Source organism: Oryzias latipes, chromosome 21, assembly GCF_002234675.1.
Source record: "Oryzias latipes chromosome 21, ASM223467v1".
Taxonomy (NCBI): Eukaryota; Metazoa; Chordata; class Actinopteri; order Beloniformes; family Adrianichthyidae; genus Oryzias; species Oryzias latipes.
The window spans coordinates 28,077,435-28,098,062 of record NC_019879.2 but is presented as its reverse complement, the minus strand read 5'-3'; the positions used below and the strand labels follow the sequence as shown (position 1 = coordinate 28,098,062).

At 41.3% G+C, this 20,628-nt stretch overlaps 1 protein-coding gene across 2 annotated transcripts in view; it reads right to left on the bottom strand.

The window, feature by feature from the left end:
- The window catches only part of kalrn (kalirin RhoGEF kinase), a 128,272-nt gene extending 108,122 nt beyond the window's left edge, over positions 1–20,150 (bottom strand). For both annotated transcript variants that reach the window (XM_023951149.1, XM_023951150.1), the window contains exon 1: positions 19,816–20,150. In XM_023951149.1, coding sequence (XP_023806917.1) covers positions 19,816–19,882 — 67 coding nt within the window. In that variant the 5' untranslated portion in view covers positions 19,883–20,150. The remainder of the gene's footprint in view (positions 1–19,815) is intronic.
- Positions 20,151–20,628: the final 478 nt, after the last annotated feature.

The window sequence follows — 20,628 nt, the reverse complement described above, 5'->3', positions numbered from 1 at the left end:
TGAAGATGAAGATGAGAGCCAAGGACGGCAAAGTCATAAAAACTCTGAAGACGCAAATGATGATGAAGATAACAAATGTGAAGGACAAACATCATGAAGAGCACATGTAGGTATGGAAAATAGAGACAACAACAGTGAATATATTGATGAAGATGATGATGATGAATACCACTGGGGTAATCGTGAGATTTTGGGGCACTGGTCTTCGTCGTCTTCCTCCTCATTCTTATGCCAGTAAAAGCAGAAGTGTCTGAGCACGCTCAGACCGTCTCCCACACACAGCTGTGTTTCTGCTCACACGTGAACGCGGTTAGCCAGAGGTCAGAGGTCAGGAGGACGCCTGAGGTACCCTCCTCCGGCGGAGCGAGGCCTTGAGACGAGAGCGAGGCAAATGCTGGAACATGGAACACGTGTTTGAGCTATCAGATGGAAATGCAGGCGGCGCTGGGTCGGCTTTCAGTCTCCAGACGGCAGCTGTCCGTGCAGAGGAAAACCTCAGACTGAGCTGCGCAGGAATGCGGGCCAGAGACGGCGAAGAGCCTGGTGACAGGTCGGCACTCGGAGGCGCCGCCTTCAACCGACCGCACGCATTTGTGTCCGGTGACTCATCATTGTGCAAATGATTATCACCTCTCAAATGCCGAGTCACACTCCGCTTTGATGATTGGTGATTGAAGAAGAGAGCCGAGTGGGCTGGACCTGCTCAGCAGAACCATCCGGAGGGAAAGCAGCTGCCTCTGAGAGCCCAAATAATCCCTGATCAAGAAGACAATCTCCAGGGGAAAGTGGGAACGTCAGGAGAAGCAGTCAGAACAACATGTCAGTCTGAGTTTTCTCTGGGAATCAGAGATGTGATGCAGAACTTCATCACACTCTGACTCTATCCGGACTCAGAACGATCCCTCAGGGAAAAGCCGGAACACAGATGGTGAGGATGACTGTGGCTTCACTCTGAACCTGATGCAAAAACACAAGTCGGCTCTGCGGTCAGAAGACGTTTTATTCCTCCATTAATCCTGGAGGCGCATCAAAAGCAGCTCAGCAATGTTTGCAGATGTGAAACCCAAAGACCAGATGATCCTCAGAATCTAAAGGGGAGAATATTAAGGATTCATGGTTCCACTCTCGTTCCCTCTGTTCTATAAATACTCTACAGTAGAGCAGCTCTGCTCATGCAATTACTGTCTGACACAAATGTTCCTGCGTGTGCAGAGGAGGGGCGTCCAAACTTTTCACCTACCACCACAAACCCAGCATGTTTGTGAGCCTGATAGCATCATGCTTTTCTCTTTTCATGCGAAAAATCAAAAACGGAAAGGCTTACCTGAAGAAACATCACTTTAGATTACATTGACAGCTCAAGGAACATTTTATTGCTTTCATCAGTTGAGCCAATGGTTGTAGAGTCTGTTTTCTCTTTCTTGTTGAGAACAATGATGCTCACTGAGTGCAATGCTAGCTGTGAAGGGTAAAAGGATGATGCCATAGATAAGGTACATTCCCAAAAGAGCCGAACAATACCAAAGTATTCCCAAACAAAGCTGAACAACGCACAAGTAATCCTAAACAAAGCTGAACAATACCAAAGAATTCTCAAACAAAGCTGAACAATGTCAAAGAATTCCCAAGAAAAAGCAAACAATTCCAAATAATTCCTAAACAAAGCAAACAATGCCAAATAATTCCCAAAAAAGCTGAACAATGTCAAAGAATTCCCAAATAAAGCTCAACAATGCCAAAAAATTCCCAAGAAAAAGCAAACAATGCCCAATAATTCCCAAAAAAGCTGAACAATGTCAAAGAATTCCCAAATAAAGCTCAACAATGCCAAAAAATTCCCAAGAAAAAGCAAACAATTCCAAATAATTCCTAAACAAAGCAAACAATGCCAAATAATTCCCAAAAAAGCTGAACAATGTCAAAGAATTCCCAAGAAAAAGCAAACAATGCCCAATAATTCCTAAACAAAGCAAACAATGCCAAATAATTCCCAAAAAAGCTGAACAATGTCAAAGAATTCCCAAATAAAGCTCAACAATGCCAAAAAATTCCCAAGAAAAAGCAAACAATGCCCAATAATTCCTAAACAAAGCAAACAATGCCAAATAATTCCCAAAAAAGCTGAACAATGTCAAAGAATTCCCAAGAAAAAGCAAACAATGCCCAATAATTCCTAAACAAAGCAAAAAATTGCCAAAGAATTTCCAAACAAAGTGAAAAATGTCAAAGAATTCTCAAACAAGGCTGAACAATGCCAAAGAGTTCCAAATTCTGAAGGATACCTAAAGCTGAATAAAGCAGAATTCCAAAAACTGAACGAAGCTGAAAAAATGTCAAATCTGGACAACGCCAAAGAAATCAAAAAGCTAAACAATACGGAAGAATTCCCAATCCTGAAGTATTACCAAACAGAGAATTCACAAACCTGAATAATGCTGAAGAATTCAACAAACACGCTAATTTATCCCAATAAATGATGCAACAGACAAAGCTAAGCTGAATATCAAACAGAGTTCATTCTCAAACTCAACAGAAAGCTGGAAGCACCAGACGCTGCAGTTCCTCTAAAAACTGCAGAAGGCAGCAGTTCTCCACGGAGTCGTACGCTAAAACGTCTGCCTTCTGTTTTATTCATTATTTATGACAATTTGGACTTTATTAGAAAGAAATGAGCACATTTTTGGAGCAACTTTGGGTTGTCTAATAGGTGCTTCAAACTGTTGTCTGACGATTTGCCGTTTCCAGACAATTGTTGAAGTAACCGTCTTCTTCTCTATAAGCTTCTTTTGTCCATCCAGGATCTGATGAATAACATCTGACTTCCCCTCATTCACCTCAGAAAACTGATAATTTACCCTTAATATGACCAAAAAAAAGGTCCAAAAAAATTCTAAAACTTAGCTAGATTAAGAATTTCTAAAAGAGAACTATGATAGAATCTGACAACAAATCAACCAAAAACACTGTGTTAAAAACGAAATAAGCTGAAGAAAATATTGAAGAAAGATTTTCAATAGTTGCTCAGGGTCCATCAAGAGTAAACGGCTGCCCACTGTTTGTCCCCATGGCCTTTGTTTGGACACCCCTAAAACACAATTTTCTTTTGAGTAAACCAAATTAAATGACTATTACAGGAAGGTATAAATCTAGTAAAACACAGAGACGACCAAAAGGAGGGGAGAACAAAGACAAGAGTTCTGGGATTCAGCTGCTGTGTTCAATTAGCCTGACGAAAACTATGAACATAACTCTGAAAATGAGTATAATTCAGCAGCTCACGGCACACACAGCTGAAAGCCGGCTCTCCTGCAAAGAACCGCATGCGGTGGCGCGGGAGAGATTTTAGTGTCTGTGCACGGACACACGCAAACCCGCGTCCACGCTCATGCACGGAGCTAGCCACAGAACACTAAGACTTCAGAAGTTTGACGGCTTCAGAGCTTTACCTTTAACTTCAGGGAAAAAAAGGCTACCGGGCAGCTGTTGAATACATAAACAGTCAGTCAACAGGACAGGACAGAGCCAGCAGTCGCTAAAACAAGCAGAAACTTTTATTTTATTATTTATTTTTGTTAATGATTCTTGAAACTCAGAGCAGAAAGAGTTCAGCAGTAACTACCTTCAGCCTGACTGCAGCTCTCTTTAACGGCCAAAAGGCAGTTTTGAGTGAAACAGCAATAACCTTATGTCCATAGAGAAAAGAACACCGAGGGCCCCAAACAGGAGCCCTGGGGAACCCCAAAGATCTTCATTTTATAGGATGAGGAGTCCTTTCAAATCGTAACGATGATGCTTATTTAGTGGCTTTCTACTTTGCTTTACATTCACACAAACATTTGGGTTTATACACAAAAACACAATCACACACACATGCAGATTCATGCACTCAAACATACATTCACACACAGTCTGTCACCTGTCACCACCACCAGCAATGTGGTGTCCAGACTAGAGTCTTGCCCAAGGACACATGTTGGACACATGTGTGGTGAAAGGCAGGAACCCAACCTCATCTTTTTACCCTCATGTTTTCTGTGGTCCGTGTTCACGCCACACTTTTGAGACCAAACTGTCCAAAATGTCACGCAGTTACAACCAAAATGAACACAGACCAGAGTAAAAAAGAGAAACTCTACCATTCATTCAGGTTTCTGGATTCCTTTACTTCCTCACTACACCACGTTCTCCTCCAGCTGTCGGGTTCTGCGTTAACCTGACAGAGAACCGGACCAAGGCCATCTTTAGATCCTCCATTGATGCCTCAGCCTTGAACATGCGTGAACTTTGGGATGGGGTTCCACCTGAACTCACTGTTATCTTTACCTTTGTCGTGTGCAGAGTTAGAACCCCCCAGGGAGGAAACCTTTGATAGAAAACGGGTGAGGGGGTGTTTTTTTACTTTCTTCTGCTACTCCCAGTAACTTCCAGTAAGCCCCACTGTGTTCTCTTACAAAAATATGAACCAAGCGCACAAAGTCCCAAGTGTAGTTTGGGGAAGTGATGGTCGTATTTTACACACGATCTGCTTTGACTCAACTTTATCAACTTTATTAATGCTTTATTCATAGTAATTAAATAAATAATTAAATGTGATAAAATGGTTACAAAATTTTGCCACATAAGAAAATTAAAAAATCACAAATATAAAAAAATGTCTTTGTAATGAAGAAAAATAATTAAACTAGATCCTTGTTTCCAATCAGCGGTCCGGTCCGGTTTAGAATGGTCCTGGCAATTCAGGTGTTTCCAATGAAAGTTGGACCGTCGCAGAGCATGTGGGGTGAAGCTATCAACAACTACACAACAACATTGGCAAATATTTTAGTGTAGAGACAACCCTAACCTCCAAACCCCTCCTCACATTTTGTTTTATTTGTAATTTTTACTGTGGATGTTTGTGTTTTTGGGGTTTATAGCTGGCAAACCTACACTTTGCTAAGTAGAATATTAGCTTTGCAGCTAAAACTGGCACATTTACAGAAATGTTTCATTGCTGTGCTCTATCCCTGTTTACATAAATACTCAATAAATAAAATTAAAAGCACATTGAAAGTAGGGCTGCACAATGTGAGGAAAACTCGCGATATTCAATATTAGTGATCAATATTGCAGAATAACTGAAATTATACTTCAAACGACCCTAGTCTACGTAGGAGGAGAGCATCTATTATAAAACGGGTCCATCCCATTGGTCAAATGCATAAACGGATTTATTTGATTGGTTAAATGCTTCAAGCTGCCTTAAGATTGTTTTAGAACATTTAAGGTTAACATTTATTGCAGTTTTCGCCAACTTTTGCAATATGCGTGTTGCACAGCTAGATATTTCGATAACGATAAATTTGCGATTTATTGTGCAGGCCTAATTAAAAGTTAAACTAGGCTGAACTTTGACCAATCAGGGACTCGGATTTGGTAGTGAAGAAAGGATGACATCCTCTTCAATTCACAGAACGGTTTGAAAATTGATCCTGAAGGAGAATTTAATAGTTGCTGTTTGTACCCGACGGAATTATATGATGCCAAAGCCTTGTTTCCACTGAGCGGTCCGGTTCGGTTTAGAATGGTCCAGGCAATTCAGGCGACTGGGCCACTCAAAGTTGGACCGCTACAGCGCATGCGAGGTGATCAACAACAACAATGAAAGGCTTTTGTTTCTTCGTAGATACAAAGCATTTCATGTTGTTTGAGAGAAGATCGCTGGCGGCAAACAGGAATACAGCCGCCTTCTTGGAGCTTTCTTTGGTCGTAAAGACCTTCAGCCAATTAAAGAGTTTCTACCGTAGAATCTCTCTAACCAGTCAGTTCCACTTTTTTATGGAGCTACAAACAAAATGGTATGGTTCGGTCCAACTTAATGAGTCCATTAAGACCATTAAGCCGGATTGGGAATTGCTTACACTAGCAGACCGTACCGTTCCGCTCAGTGGAAACGATGCTTTGAAGAACTATAATCGAGCAGAATCCAGCAGTTTTGGAGAGATTTCATGTAAATCTAGAAATTTATTTCAGATTGACGATATTATCGGTGGAATATCTAAGTGTTTAGGATCTGAATCTCTGTTAGGGATCATTGTTGGATGGAAACAAGAGGAAAGGAGTTAGTTTGTGGCTTTTTAAGGACTGAATTTTCTGCATGTGGTCTTTGATAAAAAAAAATGTTTTTGCACTTCAATTTTATTGCATAATTAAAGAGTTCATACTTCATCAAATAAATTCATGTGATTTAGTTTCTTCCTGTCTGAAACTCTCACATAAATTCTGAGGATTCAATGGTTTGTGGTTTTCTTTTGGCCTGAATGTTCGTCTTTCTGCGATCAGTTTAAACTGAGCCGAGTTCTCAACACACGCTCATAAACACGCGGCGGTTTCTTGTTTACGGAGAGCGACCAATAAAGAGTTTAACGGCTGTGTAGCACAGCACAGGAGGCTAATTACTGCCTGCAGCAAACTAATGAACAGGCGCTGATGTGGGAGACGGTATATCTGCCCGGATCCAAATCCACCGTGACCGCCGGCATCAGCAGAGCAGAGATGCACTGATTCTGCTCAGTGTGCGCTTTGCTGACGGTCGCATCAGCACACAAAAACACACACGGACACACAACCCCGATCCAGCTCACATGAAAGGATCAGAACTGGATTTGTCCTTCCTGTTACTTCAGGCAGCTCACTTTTCTGATGGTTTGGCCTTTTTTAGTTTGATTCTAGACCACTGACTGTATAAAAGGACTGGACTCAGTGACCCCTCCCACTTGCGTTCCAAACAGGAAGTACCTGCTGGCTCCAAGATGCCAAAATCCCATAGACGTCTATAGAGAAACAAACAGCTGTTACTCAGTCACTGTATTGGTCATAAAAAAACATTCTCTATCTGATACTTTTTTCAACATCTTCTTAATAATCCTCATTTATTTTATGATTTTTTTTCTAGTTCAGGTTATTCAAGTTATAAACTGACCAATCAGATGCCTCAATAAAAGTGGGTGGAGCCTGCTGGCCCCCACTTCCAACTTTCAAAACGTTTGACAGATTTCATGTCCCCCACTTTAAAGTGGTAGGGGTGTGGCCTTCCAACCCACTCACTCCTGACTGGTAAGCGCCGTTGCCATAGAAACATTGGCTCAGACCAACGCAGAACCAATCATTGCTTACTGACGACGTCTGGCTCCAACATGGCGGCATCCGTATCGCAAAAAAAAAACGATTGTATGGACTTTATTTGGTTGAAGCTGGAAGTAATTTTCTGTAGATGATGTCACACTGACTCCCTCCAGTTCTCATATACACTCAATTATCTGAATACTTTGAATTTGTTTGATTTTTATAAAAAAAGAGTTCTCCTTTTCAATGCTGTCGTCACTTTTTGTACATAAAGAGTACATCATCCGTGTTTACACTCAGATTTTCTGCTTTGCTGTGATTTCAAAATCCCATAAAAGTTTGTGAAAGCAGAACAATTCCAAACATGCTAACGCAAAAATAATGTTTCATTTACAGATTACATCATTCTAGAGCTTAAAGGTCTGCAAACCAGTATGAGGTTGACGTCACCATGGAAACACTGGGGCGACCATAGTTGGCCTCTAGTTATCAGTGTTACTCTGAGCAGAATATCAGACCCAAACAGTTTTAAACAGCAACTACAGACAAACCTTGTCACAATGGCTTTTCAGACTCAGTAGTCGGTGTAAACTCTTTTTTTTTATCTGCCATTTGTTGCTCTTTGTGAAATAATGTTTTTTTTTCATTTTTGTTTTTAACCCTTTAACACCAGAAGTGCAACCATCAACAGCATAATAACACACTCTTCAAACTAGTATAACTCTTTGACTGTTTACCCAAATAACGTAGTTGGATTCTGACGTGGAGAATCGAGTAGGTTTGGTTTATTTTGAGTCCATACACACTTTGAACTGTAAAGTGTTGCATATCAACGAAAAACTGCTCTTCTCCGCTGCGCTTGTGAAGCACTTTGGTGCCCCGATAGTGATGTAAAGTGCTAAATATAAAAAGATCCTTCATTCAAATCCATATTTGAAAAACCTATGAAGATTGAAAAGTAGCTACGTTTTGCTGAATATTTTCACAGTTTTCATACTAAATGTGAAAAATCAAAATCAAACACTGATAAAGTACGTTTAGGTCATGTAAAATTAAAAATGTGAACAATAATGATGCAAACATTAGCCGCGGATACACACACACACACAAATTCAAAGCTGTAAGTCCGGCTGCTGTGCTCACAGACACTCGCCTGGAGCAGCGGGTCGGTCCTGTTTGCGCTCCAAAGCTTTCTCTGGAGGCCGTCTATGCGTGACGTAAAACCAGAGCGGTAGTGACACACGATCGGAATAAACTGTTTACATGCACCAAGGTTGGATCAACAATCGGCATAACCCACCTGTCTCCATCGGAAAGAAATTTTGATCCGAATGAGTCTGATCGGGGCAGAGTATTCCAAACAGCGTGTTTACATGACGCATTTTTCTTCCGATCAAGCGTTCTTTCCGACAACTTTGAATTGCAGGTGGGGCCGTTGGCACAGAGTGATCCCGCCCCCATTTCCCACCATTCATTTGTTTACACTAGGGGTCCTCATTACGTTGATTGTGATCAACAAAGGACATGTGGGGCCATTAAAGATAAATAGCCAAAAATATATATACATATATATATATTCATATTAATCCGTCAGCGAATCAAAACCCTCACCGAGAAGTATGTGACTTGATTGACATGCAAAACGACCAATCGAACATCCTCTGATGTATGTGTCACTGCACATGTGTGTTTAAATACACTGAGTGCAAATTCTTTCTTTCACCTGTCACAGGAACAGGCAGACGGCTGCTTCCAAGTGCAGCAGGTTTATTAGCTCGGCTAAAAGTCCACAAAGCTAAATCGGGGTCAGGCAGGCAGGGGTCGATAACAGGCATGACATCATCAGAGGAGAGACGGGGTAGTCAGGATCCAGGCGAGGGTCGGGGCAGGGCCTCTGGAGACTGTTCCCAACGGTGACAAGAGGGGGAGACAGAGCTCTGACTTCTGACATCATCGTAAAGTGGGCATCCCTGGTTTACACTCTCTCCCACTAACTAACAGCCCCACACCTCCCCGACATAACATTACTGGTGGTAACAAAAATGGCGAACGATATCGGAGCCCTCCGGTTAAGATCCAGATTCCAGCTCAGAAGAGGAAAACAAAGACGTTCACGGATTTGACTGAGTGCCATCGGAAAGTTCGTTGTAGATCGTTGTAGAAATACGACAAATAAAAAATCTTTGAATATTTTGAATCTATTTGTCTGACGGTGGATTCATCAGAATGTAGCGGAGCTGGGAGTTTGTTGCCCGCCAACTGTAGCACCTATGTCATAAAAACAATCTTTTTCAAAATGCATTTTTTCGTCCGCTCCTAATTCACAATTGGAATAAAGAAAAACTCAGAAATGCAATTTTGTGCTTCATTTATGCAACACTTTACAGCAGTTTACGCGATCAGCGTAAAGCAGCTGACGCTGGAGTCAGAACCCGCTGGATTTACACGAAATGGTTGTAGAGTTACGATGGTTCCGGCAGCGTGTTATTTAGCTGCCGCTGGCGGCATAAGATAGCTGATTTTCAGATTAAAACCTGATCTATGGTGAACTGTTCAATGTTTAAATCAGTTCTGATGGTTTATCACCAATCATTTTTGTCTAAATGTAAAAGAACGACATTTCTATTAGTATTAAAAGCCCAAAAACCTCAGGTTCTCCCTGAGCTGAGGGTACACTTATCCTCTTAAATAGGCCCCATTACAGTATTACTACAGTATTTTCCAGCCTAATATGCCGACCATTGAAAGATTCTGCTGTGTAATCCATATTTCATGTGGTCTTTCTGGAGGAACAAAAACTCAAAAGAGGCCAGACTCTCTGCTGCGTCTAATGGCTCTGTGCTGCTGTCAATCAAGATAAAAGCTTCCTGTCTCTGCCACACACACACACACACACATGCACACACACACACACACAACAAAAACCTGCCTGCAACATTTAATACCATCAGGCGCTATTAGCTGACAAAACGAATCAGCTGGTGTCAAACCGTCTCTCCCAAACATGTTATCGATTACAGTCAGAACCAACACGGACTAAACCCACGCAGGGACCGTACGGCTGCAGCTGTCCCCCATGAGGGGGAGCTTTTAAGGAGGGAGGAGACAAAAGGAGCAGGAGGAGGAGAGGAAATCCTTCCTTTGTATTTCTCTATTTAACACTCTTTCTCTGTCTCTAGCCGTCTATCTCTCGTTGGTCCCCCAGTGGGTAATAAGAGCTAATCCACTTAAGCCGCCTTTCTCCCACTCCCCTGCTAACACACACACACAAAAACACACACACACACAAAGACACACACTTTTCTCTCACACCCATCTGGGAGACAAAGACGGAGAGAAAAAGGGAACCCCTGCCTCCCTCCTCCAGCGCTGCAGAATCTTACGTATTGTTCCTGATCCCTTCAATAATAAATGCAGCTCATCTTTTCGGCTCTGTTCTCCGTGGGGCTGAATCTTCACTTAACCCCCCCTGTAAAAAAAAAAATCCTGCTTTTTAGGTTTTGTGGCATTTCTCTTGAGAGAGAGAACACGAGGAATAAAAAAATAAAAATTCCATTTTTGCATTTCTCCTTTTTAAATCGTTGTCAATCAAACTGTCGCAAAGACGCTAGGTTTGAATTAACGCTGTTGTGATGTCACAGGAGCGCATGCGCATTGCACAAGCTCCCTGATTTGACCCGTCCGGCGTCCGTGTGGGAGAGAGGAGAAGGTGGCACATTGCTGCGTTCCCCGCACGCATTTAATCATCGATCAGGCTGGACTTTGCTGTTGGACTTGAGCTGTAAATGTGTTCTCCATAATTGTGTTCTCTCTCTGACTGAGTTGGAAGGCTCGCCACGAGCTGGGATCGCTGGGATCGCTCCAGCTCCATCCGCCCGGCGACAGACAGTCCAGGGTGGACCCGCCATTGCCTAACAGCAGCCGGGACGGGTTCTGTCAGACGATTTGGTTCAGGCGGTTCACCCGGATAGCAAATCCCAACGCACAGCTGAAATCCCGCTGCTGCCACACTTTTGCTCGCACCCGCTGCTCAGATCGCATCTGTACCATTGACGTAACGTTGAAAGTGTCCGCCTCTGCCGCGCGAATCGCGTTCGGTGTGAACGCAGCTTAACCGTAGCCCATGATCCTAAACTTAACCCTTCCTCTGGGTCCGTCCTGAACTTCTTGGCCGCACTTGAGCTGAAGAGTGATAAAACATTCACCAAAGTACCAAATCTGTAAACAAAATAACTGTAAAATTGATAAATTATTAGGGTAAGACACCAGAAAATAATCATAAACGAGGAAAAAGTTCCAGATGAAATGTGGGCTAATAGTGCTAATTTGTTTGCTAAATGCTAACTTCTCCAAATAAGGTGGAAAACAAATTAGGAAAACTGAGTAGGGATTAGGAAAAACAAGCTCTTAAAAATTAAACAAAATCACTGTAAAGAGATTAAAATATTTGGATAATATACCTGACAATAAAAGGATATAGGCAAAGTGTAGAATATTAGGGCTAACCTATTAGCCAAATGCTAAATTAGCTGCATATGGGGAAAACTGAGTGAAGATAAAGAAAAATGAAACTAATTCAAAAATACATAAATGAACTTGAAATAATTAAAATATCAGGATAAAATATCTGAAAATAAACATAGATTGTGGGCTACGTGTAAGCTAGCAGTGCTACCTTATTAGCCCAATGCTAACCAAGCTGAATAAAGTCAAACAGATTAGTAAACCTGAATAAAATGAAGGAATACTAAAAGTTGCACCAACAAAAATGTCCTTAAACCTTAACGGAACCATGATAAAAATGCTAACTCCAATACTAAATCTTATATCAGCACAGAAAGCATTTTATCCATTTCTTTTAGTTGGCCATACAATGTGCTTCTTTAACAGCAACTAGAGCCTGAACAGCTCCACAAACAGCAGCTGTAAACTGAATTCATCTTTGTCTGGTGAGAATAAAATGTGCAAATGAGTTTGGCGACAGTGACAGATTCCACACCCAATAAAGGATGAGTCCGCACTCCAGGCTAATGTGGTGATGAGCCTGGAAGAACACAGCCAAGTAGAGATTACAGTCAGTCGGCCATGTAATAGGCCCGTTTGAAACCCAAACTCCCAACGTAACAAGAAGACTGAGCTTCAAAGACAAGCTGATGCAGCCTGATGCAGCAGATCAGATGATGTCAACCCAGCCACCTCAGTTCATTCATTCATTCATTCCTGTCAGTGTAAATTTACTGTTTCCTCTCTCATTGTCTGCTGCAGGAAGCTGCTGACACCGTTTTTTTTTTATTTTTTTTTACCACAACAATCCCTGGCCTTGTATTATTGTATGTTCTCTAGACTCCCACACACATTTATTCAGAACTGCAACCTCTAAGGAGCAATACCAATAATCCGAGTAATTTTAATATGGGCTTTTGGCCTTGAAATGAGGGCGTGGGCATCAGTAAGGGAGAGACTACAGAAACGCTTTAAAAAGAAATCCCATCCCTTTACACAACCCAAACTAATTCCACTATTTCTACCTTCATCTGCTTTATCCAGGTAAAATAGAATTTTAGTTTGATATCATTCCACATAGATCTTGCTGCAGCTGAGAAAATTTTTTTTTTTTATTTAAGCACAAACTCTGGGTTAAATCTGGTATTGCTCACACAATACCAGTGGAAACCCACAAAAAAAAACATCTTCTCAGCCCTGAGGCTGATTTTGATTGTTTGGCTTGTGGAAGACAAAAAACAGAATCAGCCAGAACCCTTTCAGTCACTCCGTTTCTGTTTTTCTTTTGGTTTTACCATATTTTTTTCACCATGAGGCGCACCGTAAATCCTGTAGTTTTCTCTTAAAGCAACAGTGCGTCTTACATATGAATTCTGGTTGTGTTAACTGGCGTGGAAGCGATTTTCTGTGCTACACGGCCATAAATATTCTGTCTAAATGTCTTATTCCGACTTTGGTAAAGATACAAAGCAGCACCTTTTTTTTGGATTGTTGGAGCATTGTGGGTATTGTAGTCAGTATCAATTAAAAAGGGAATAAACTGCTGTTTTTACATGCATAAAGTGTACAAGATTATAGGCTCCACTAAATCAGATAATACCCAGAATGCCTAGAAGGGCCAAGGAGCAAGATAAGATGGGAGTTGATGGGAAGTTTTTCAAGTTAACCGTGTTGTTCATGTGCAACACAACCAATAAGTTAAACTTTATAGACAATAGATCTCAAATTGTCTCAGTTGTAACACTTCAAATACAAAACTCTCACTTTTTCCCTTCATTACGATGAAGCGCAGTGCGTATCACTCCATCAGGCTCTGGACTACAGCATCTAAAATGCTCCAACAATCCAGCTTTGTAGTTTACCAAAGTGGTAATAAAATATTTAGACAGTTTTCCGAGCGCTGTGTACCACAAAAAACCAGTTCCGGGTCAAAAAAAACAACAGAATTCATACATATGACTCACTGTTGATTTTTCTGAAGTTAAGGGATTTTAAGTGCAACTTATAACTCATGGTCCAAAAAGAAAGTTATAAATAAAGGCTTTAAGTTATTTAAGAATGAATGCTGTTTTTTGGGGGGCCAATAGGCACGAAGGTACACTAAATACTTTTCTGACATGTGACTTGGCTGCACAGGTTGATGTATATTCATCCTCAATATTCCCGGTTCAGAGAGCTTCCACACATAGTGGTCGTTCTTGTCAACCAATCTGAATTCTTCCCCTACCCCTCCAATTGTAGGGTCATGTGGAGCTATAGTGAGTGTCCAAACTTGTTTTTTTAAGGTGTAGCAGTAGGGAGTTAGTGACGCCGGTAGGGTGATAAACGCTTTTCTTCATAAGGGTGTGCTCTGAAGCACAAAGGTTTACATTTCAATGTCATTATTGACTTTTTAAAGTTATTAAACCAATGGTGTTATGTATTTTGCAAGTGCGTAGATGACCGGCAACTATTGATGACGTCAAGTGGTAGTAGCGTTTGAATTAGAGGACACTGTTTTTCTATAATTTCAACTTGGAGGGCTAAATGTAGGGGTAGGAAGAAGCCGTAGGAGTAAGATGATGCCGTAAGGGGGGTCGAATAAGCCGTAGGGGTAAGAAGAAGCTGTAGGGGTAGGAAGAAGCCGTAGAGGTAAGAAGAAGCTGTAGGGGTAGGAAGAAGCCATAGGGGTAAGAAGACGCCGTAAGGGTAGGAAGAAGTTGTACAGGTAGGAAGAAGCCTTACAGTAAAAAGAAGACGTAGGGGTAAGAAGAAGCTGTAGGGGTAGGAAGAAGCCGCAGGGGTAGGAAGAAGCCGCAAGGGTATATAATGAATTCGGATTCAGCCTAAAATCTGTCAAATCGCTGTCTTTAGTTGCTTATTATTTTGTCACATGGTCTGTAAAATTAATAAGCATTTTAATTTACCATCATCTAATTCAGGTTGTCCTGGTTCATTTCAGCAGATACTTTAGTTCTGAAATGAACACTGTAGCTTTTAAAGTTATGATATGATGGCCATGAAGTGTCTCCATATGGATCCTCTCTTTGGACCACACCGGTTCAGGACTGGATTGGGACATCTCACATCAGAAGATGTTCAGATGACTCAATAACCTTTTTTGGTTTTCTGGCTTTTGTCTATATTTCCCTGTTCAGCTGTAAAACCGATGGTTTCTCTAAATCAACGCCCACACCCCCCTCAGCACCATGCGTTAAAGCTGTCACTTTAAATGAACAGTAAACGCGCGTACATTCGCGTTTAGGGCTCCGTGTTCACGTGTAGCGTCGCACAGTCTGAGAACCATTTTTGGACTCTAAATACAAAACATGGGAATTGGTTTAAATCCAAACAGCAATGCACACACTCTTGAAGAAGCCATGTCCTGCTTCTTAAACTACACGAACCTGCAAATATATATATTGTACGTCAGACTCGAAAGCATTTCTCAATTAGACTGTTTATTATATACATTATTGGCTGGCACAGTCAATCGCAAATTTATCGTTATTGTGATACCAAGCTGTGCAATACGTATATCGCAAAAGATGGAAAAATTTTCGATAAGTTACCTTAAATGTGCTAAAACAATCTTATGGCAGCTTAAAGCATTTAACAAATCAAATAAATCCATTTATAAAGTTAAAGTCTCATTATCTGTCACACCCCTTGGTGTGTGACATTTGTTCTCTGCATTTGACCCCTCCCCTGGGGGAGCGGTGGGCTACAGACAGAGCCGCGCTCAGGAACCATTTGGTGGTTTGACCCCCCAATCCAACCCCTTAACGCTGAGTGTCAAGCAGGGAGGCAATGGGTCTCATTTTTAAGAGTCTTTGGTATGAGTCGGCCTGGATTTGAACTCATGACCTTCCAGTCACAGGGCTGACACTCTTCCACAAGGCCACTGAGTTGGATTTATTTATTATTATTATTTATGCATTTGACCAATCGGATGGAGCCCTTTTATGTTCAAGAAAACGCATCAAATATGACACTGAAGCCTCGTTTCCACTGAGCGGTACTTGGTGTCACGCGGACACTTGGTGTTCTAGAACACGAGTCAAACACCCAGTGTGAACATAGCATAAAACACTGCAGACCCCAGTTCTCAGACAGACTGTCTCTTTACTAAACATCTCCATGGAGACCAACAGTCACCATCTCAGCAGATTAACAGAGATAATGATCTGTAATTGCACAGCAAGCACTCGTTTTACTTTCACCTGCAGAGAAATTCAGAGATCTCGCTCTGGGATTGAATCTTTCAGACTGGATTCTGAAGGAGCTTCTTCTATTCTTATCAGAGCAGCTGCTAAAAATTACCTGCTTCCGACCAAAAGCACCAAAACGGCACAGATCATCCACTTTTAATCAGAAGAAGAGAGTTTTGTCAGAGTCCCCTGACAGGCGGCTGCCGTGAGTTGTGCCATAAAAGCTCCCTGATTACTTGCTTGTAATATGACCGTGTGTCACTTCCTGTTTCCGCCTGATAATTAAACTATTTACAAACGGCTGATTAGCATAGCAGCGAACGGCAACGCCGCCTGCGTCTTCCTGTTGCAGGGCGGGTTTCAAAGCGTGAGTCATTCTGCTTTCCTGCTTTTTTTTTTATTAATTCTCCGCTGCAGCTTCATTTAAATGAAAACAATGTTTTTCCAACCATAATAGAAGTGAGAGAGATTCACCAGAGAACTAGTGATGATAGAAACCAAAACTCCACACGGGTGAGTTTGCAGAAAGGAAGTTCATTAGCATGTTAGCGGCTAAAGCAGTAGGCAACAAGTGATTGGTTTTTAACTAGCTTAGCTAAGTTAAGTTTGATTTGGAGAAGAACATTTTCACTTCATTAAACTGTCGTAAAATTTCCTTTGTTACGCAGCAAAATTATAAGTAGTAAGCTCATATATGTTCAAATTTGATCAACATGTCAATTTTAACTTAAATCAACTGAGAAAGTTTCGTACGAGAGTTAGCTACTTTGAATACAAGAGATAAATCGAACTTTAAACAATTTACAACAAACTGAAAACATTCCTAAACTATTTCTTAAACTTCACCAAATCAGCACAATTTGGTGTTTTTTTTTCTTATTAAAAACATTTTTAATGCTTGTTTAGCTGATTTCGTATTTTGTGTTTACTGGCAGTTTCTGTTTCTTTTTTTTTTAGAATCGTGTTTTTAAAATAAGATTCTGCTGTCTTACTTTTTTCTCTCCATGTAGCATTTCAACATTTAAGCATTTCTCTCTTTAACAATCTAAAATTCAGCGTTAAGTTAGCATTTTTAGCAATGGACTTATAGCGCTGACTGTTGTTTAGCATCATATTCCAGATCAAATGAAGGACATCATCTTTATTTTGGCTTTTTTAAGTGTTGTTCAACATTTTTGATGTAATTGTGTTTACGTTTTTTGTTTTAAATTTAAAATATCACCACTAATTGTTATTATTCAAATTTTTACATTTATTTTAAGATTTGTTTTTAGAAAATTCTATTCAATATATCACTTAGTTTGCTTTCTATGAAAAATGTATCTCTTTAACCAACATTAGCATTTATCCCTCCCCATTACTCTCTTTAGCCAGTGTAGCATTTGTAGCGGTGTTTGGGGTTAGCTAACCTCTTTAGAACCGGAGCTGCCGCCGGTGGCTGTAAAGTATCACACACTCTTTGAAATACCCTAACTTTTACCCAATAAAAGTACTTCAAATGTATTCTGATGCAGAGAAGAGCAGCTTTGCACTGAAATGCAACACTCTACATTAGTAACGTTTACTAACTCACTAACTACTTTACTAACTCTACGCTAGTAAAGTATTCCATCACGCCTTTTATGCGCATCAGAATCGTAATGTGTGGAGTGGGTCGTCCCGGTGATAGTTGACAGAGACGCTGTGGTTGCTAGGCAGCGCGTAGATTTTGAACCGACATTTGGAAGTGTTTCTTCATGTTGATGTACGATTAAAAAGGGACTCTTTTTTTCCCACAGAAGTGTCAGGATTATTGAAACTTTCCTTGCAAGACGTAGCAACTGTCAGAAGTCAGAGCTCTTTCTCCCCCTCTGGTCACCGGCGGGAACAGTCTCCAGAGTTCTAACCACATTTCATCTCCCAGCAACCCCAGCACACACTTCCTGGATGCTGCACACCTGACTCTAATTCACCCAATCACTCAAAGTACGCTTAAGCACTGCACTGAGCCTCACTCAGTGCAAAGCATTGTTTGTGCCACACTTCCTTACCAAGCGTTACATTTGGATCCGATCTTCTGCTTCCTAACCCCTGTGTTTGACTCTGTTTGCCTGCCGCCTGCCCCGTCTCTCCTCTGATGCTCCCATGCTCGTTATTGACCCCAGCCTGCCTGACCCTGATTTAGCTTTGTGGACTTTTAGCTGAGCTGAGCTAATAAAACCTGCTGCATTTGGATCCAGCTGTCTGCCTGTTCCTGTGACAGAAACAAACAATCTGATTGCGTAAACAGTCAAAGAGTTCCGGTAGTCCGATGGATGTCCACAGTGGCGCTTTAGCTGATTTGCAACATTCGTCAACTTTATTGACTTTACGTTAGGAAAGTGTTGCATCACATATTTTGTCCGCATCAGAATGATTGCGTAAACCGTCAGTGAGTTACAATACGTCAAAGAGTGTGTGTCAATTAGGCTATGCCGGTGACAGCTCTGGTGTTAAAGGGTTTAAAGGTTAAGTTAATTGGATGTTTTTGTTTGGTTTTTAACCAATTAGGAATGTTGCTAATTTTAGGTTTTAATTTAGCAACAGTAGTTTGGTCTTGTTTTGCAGAAGCCAACTTCCCACCATTCATCAGGTCCAATGCTAACCTACGACTCTCTGTGGCTCACAAACAAACCAGGTTTGCTACAGTCCATGGTGGAGATCCAGATCAGTCTAGATCCGTTCAAGGTCAAACGGAGAAATGTTAAAAGAAAAACCACAAAGAGGTCAGAACCTACAGCATTTGAAAACGTTCAGTTTCAAGAGCCTGGAAAAGAGGCTTCTATCTGAAACATCGCTGATCTCCCTCACTGCAGCGACTCCAAACCAAAATGACTCAGAAAAGAAGAAGAAAACGAACATTGAAATGCTGTGATGAGTCTGTCAAAGGGCAGGAACAGCAGGTTTAAAAAGATAAACTAGAACAATTGTGTTCTTCATGTTGTCTTTACAAACTTTACATCGTGTTTTCTCCCAACTGAAAATTAATTAAATGACCACCAACTTTACCAGACTATCACTAATCTAGCTTTAAGCAGATCTTTCAAAATAAAAGCTTTTAAGATTGGATATTTAAAACTTTTTCTGTACATCTATTACTATAACATATGAAAGCTCTCTTACCATAAAGCATACTTGTTTACAAACAAATAAGCCTTTAAAATCCATTTAAGTGTTTTGCCGCCTGTTTCAAAAATGTGTTTGATTTTCTTACATTTTTAACGATTTGACTAGTAATTAGGAAGAAAAAATGCAGCATATTTAATGACATTTTTGAAAATAATAAAGCATTTAGCAATATTTTACAAATAATTCAATCACTTCTTTCTGCAATTTCCTAGATTCTAATGGGTTTAGAACCACCTAAATACAGACACCAATGTTAAGGGGTCAAAAGAGTCTCTAGGTAACCTTGATTTTTGAGGAATTGACCAGAAACAAACAATTCTTTTTTTAAACAGGCACTTTCTCTATTGTGTGGTGAAGTTATCAAATGAGGTTTTCGGTGACTATTTGGGTCTGGATTTCAGTCTTTAAATGGAATTTCAGAGACAAAGACGTCATAGTTGAGCCTCTCCTTCGTGGAGTTACATTTAGGTCGCTGTCTGTCATGGCCAACCCTCATCTGGGGGCTCCAGCAGGAAACAGCTGATCAACTGACCCCACGCGCTCCATCATCACCTCGCTGCACGCATCCACTCTCCTCCTCCTCCTCCCACTCTGCGTTCGCACACAATCACGGTTTTCCTAAAAGTCCAGATCAAACGCGGGACTCATCCTCAGCTGCTTTTGTGCGGAGCATCAAGCTCGCGCGCGCTCCCAGAACACGCCGCAAATGCGTGGAAAAAACAGCCTCAGCCTTCAGCGTGCCGCCTCCCTCGCGGGCTGGGGGGGGGGGGCTCTCCTTTCTGCACCTTTCTTCTTCTCCCCCCCACATCTCCTCCGGCTTTCGGAGCCGCGGACTCGAACCCCCAACCCCGGCTGGACGGCCGGTTCATACCTGTTTTGTAGAAGGCATCCGTGTCGGGGTCGCTGGGCGCCTCCTCGGCCGCTTCTGCGGGGTTCATACCGGAATCCGGTTCGATACAATCCACCGACAAAAGAAAGGACAAAAGAAAGGCGGGGGAGCCCGGTTATTCCTCACGTGCCCTCCGCACGCGCTCTTCTGCCTCCATCAGCCTCGCGCGGCGTCTTTCTCCGCTTCGCCTCGCGGCTTGTTTGCTGGCTTCGTTCCTCTCTATTGTTCCCGGTCCAGCCTCTCTCTCCGCTGCTGTCCGCCAGGGTCTCTCTGCCTCCCTCCTCCCTCCGACTCTCCGTCGCTCCCAATTGACCTTTTCCCGGCAGCGCGTAATCCCTGCGCGTTTTCACCGCTCCAATCTGACGAATTAAAAACTGTTTTTATTCCTAAAAGAAACTATTTTTTACAGACATCACATGATCCGAAACAAGCATCGCAGTTTGGAGCTGAAAAATATCCAAAAAAAAACGACAAAACCCAACATTTTGTCAAAAGAAAACAACCAAATAAAGTCATAAATCAGATTATCAATTCAAGAAAAACTATAATTCTTAAAACAAAACCTTTTGCATCCATCTGAAAAAGTATATTTTCACTAATGTTTTAACGTGACACAACGTTTTTTTTAATGTGTTTACATCCTAAAATAAAAAGCAAAAATGCTAATTCAATGTTAGCTTAATAACCTAAAACGCTACTTAGCCTAAAAGATAAATTTTACGGAAGAAACACTATAAATAAACACTTATATGATAAATTATTTACTAATAATACATGCAATATACATTATTTGAA